The 2,166-nt window shown below is 39.5% G+C and overlaps 1 protein-coding gene across 1 annotated transcript; it reads right to left on the bottom strand.

Annotated features, from left to right (window-relative positions):
- Window positions 1–1,231: 1,231 nt before the first annotated feature.
- Window positions 1,232–1,804, bottom strand: LOC101124072 (GTP-binding protein SAR1a-like). Its single transcript, XM_055385795.2, has one exon. The coding sequence runs from the start codon at window positions 1,802–1,804 to the stop codon at window positions 1,232–1,234; it is 573 nt and encodes a 190-aa protein (XP_055241770.1).
- Between the last annotated feature and the right edge of the window lie 362 nt (window positions 1,805–2,166).

The raw sequence follows: 2,166 nt of genomic DNA, 5'->3' as shown, positions 1-2,166 counted from the left end.
TATTTCTGCAATGGAGAAAGGCAATTTCATACCAAAAAACCAAACAAACAAACCTGGAAAAGCTACAGATGTTAACTGATACTTTAATACCAACAACATAGATATCTAAGGAGAAAAGATGTAAGAAAAATAGTTCATGCACAGCCCAATGGAGACCAAATGCTACAAATGGAAATTTTAAAGCTCACTGAGTAAAATTTTCTGGATCCAAACAAGTACTACAATACTTTTAAGTCCTCAAACTCACAGAATTAAGAGCCCTTAAACTGTTAACTTCGTCCTGTCTTCCTATTTAGAAAAATATCCCCCTCGAATCTATGCAAAAGTAACCGACACACCTGCAGTATGTGACATGAGAGATGTTCTCAACTCTTTTAAAAAGCGAAAGTCACTTTTTATAACCAAAAATGAAAAAGGTGCTATAGAGAGAAATAAAATTTCACAAAAGTACAAAAGCAGAGACTGGCTGAAATCTGTAACTTTGTAAGTAAGAATAACCCACTCTATAATTAACTCCTCCACAGTCAACAATCTGCTACACATTCCTTGATGAGGAATGACCCTAGTTTACCACAGTGAAACCTGCCACAACTGCAAGGCCAGAGTTCTGTCCCTTTTCTGGTTCTGTGTGGACAGGATAATGCCACCTACTCCAAGGCAGTTAGAGAGACAGATGTGCTCAGGGGAGTTTCTCTCACCAACCTGCTAACTCAGCAGGAGTAAGTTCACCCAAATGAGCTCTGGTCTCCAATGTGTATCTGTGCATAATTTTATGAAGTATCTAAGTATCATTAACTAGTTAATAAAAAAGAATAGAAAACTCTAGACCAAGTAAACTGATAACTAAAGAAGTGAAGAGGGATACCAATTACATTAACAACACTTTCTTTAAAAAATAGAATCGCTTTTTTTTGAAATCAATTACAGTGGTGAGACATGATTTTCTTTTCAGGTGCCCCACAATGGCACACAGCTTTACCCGGCAAATCCTGCCAACTTCCAAGTCCCAGGATACTGACCAGAATACTGCACGTGGGGCAGCATTACCTTCCAGCGGTGTGGAGAAGGGCACATATCACTACTGGGTAATGAGAGAGTTGACAGAGACTCTAGGCTTCACAATGCCAGACATAGTTGCAGAGCTTTCCTTGTTCTATTAGAAAAGTTCATGAGGAAGCTGTGAATAGGATCAGTCCAGAGAAGTAAAACTCTTATTTTCACTGTCAAAACTTCAGAAACCCTCCGTGTAGGTTTGCCTCTGGAGCATACGGCACGTGAACACTTCCACGGGGCGAACATTCAGCTGCTTCAGGGTCACATTCCCCTTTCCTGTGGTCTGTCCATAAAGCCCAAATATCTCACCGAGTTTTTCTGCACTGATTGTATCTGTTCTGTCAATTTTGTTACCCAAGATAAGGATTGGCATAGTGGATATTGTTTCATCAGCCATTAAAGCATTAAGCTCAACTTTGGATTCTATAAGGCAAGAATGATCTGCACAGTCCACCAGAAAGATAATCCCATTCATTGCTGGGAGACAATTTTTCCAAACTCGACATGCTTGCTCGTGCTGACCAAGGTCAAAAGTTGTAAAAGTCATTCCAACAATTGTTAGCTCTTTTGATGTCAGATGTAGTGTTGGAATACGTTGGCCCAATCTGTCATCTTTGATCATGTGAAGAAGAATGGTTTTGCCTGTATTGTTTAAACCTAAGAATAAAAGTTTTCCAGATTTCTTGTTGAGTCCTAGGAATTGGGGCACACTGCTGAAGCCACTGTAGATCCACTCAAAGATGAAAGACATTATAAATGTTTATTACAGCCCAAGGGGCTCCTCCAGCAAAATGGCAGGTGGCTCGGACCCTCACTCAGAGCATATAAATCAGCTACTTGCTGGATGTATGGGTTCTACATTTTTAACTAGCTTCCAAGTGATAAGATACTGCTGGCCTCTGGACCACATTTTGAGTGGCAAGATACCATGAGACAACAGAATGTTTTACGTTTGGGGATTAGACACTTGGGGCTTATCTAAATCAATGTAACAGGCGGTGATGGGTGCTTCATCCTCTAAGAATCAAGAAGAAAATATGTCATATGAAAGATTTTTTAAACCTATTGTTAATTTTTTTTCTATTTTATTCCTCTTCCCCAAAATATTTCATC

Source organism: Gorilla gorilla, chromosome 3, assembly GCF_029281585.2.
Source record: "Gorilla gorilla gorilla isolate KB3781 chromosome 3, NHGRI_mGorGor1-v2.1_pri, whole genome shotgun sequence".
In the NCBI taxonomy this organism is placed as follows: Eukaryota; Metazoa; Chordata; class Mammalia; order Primates; family Hominidae; genus Gorilla; species Gorilla gorilla.
This window is presented reverse-complemented; position numbering and strand designations above follow the sequence as displayed.

Coding starts and splice junctions, on each gene's coding strand:
- LOC101124072 (XM_055385795.2), bottom strand. CDS start 1,804: ATGTCTTTCATCTTTGAGTGGATCTACAGTGGCTTCAGCAGTGTGCCC.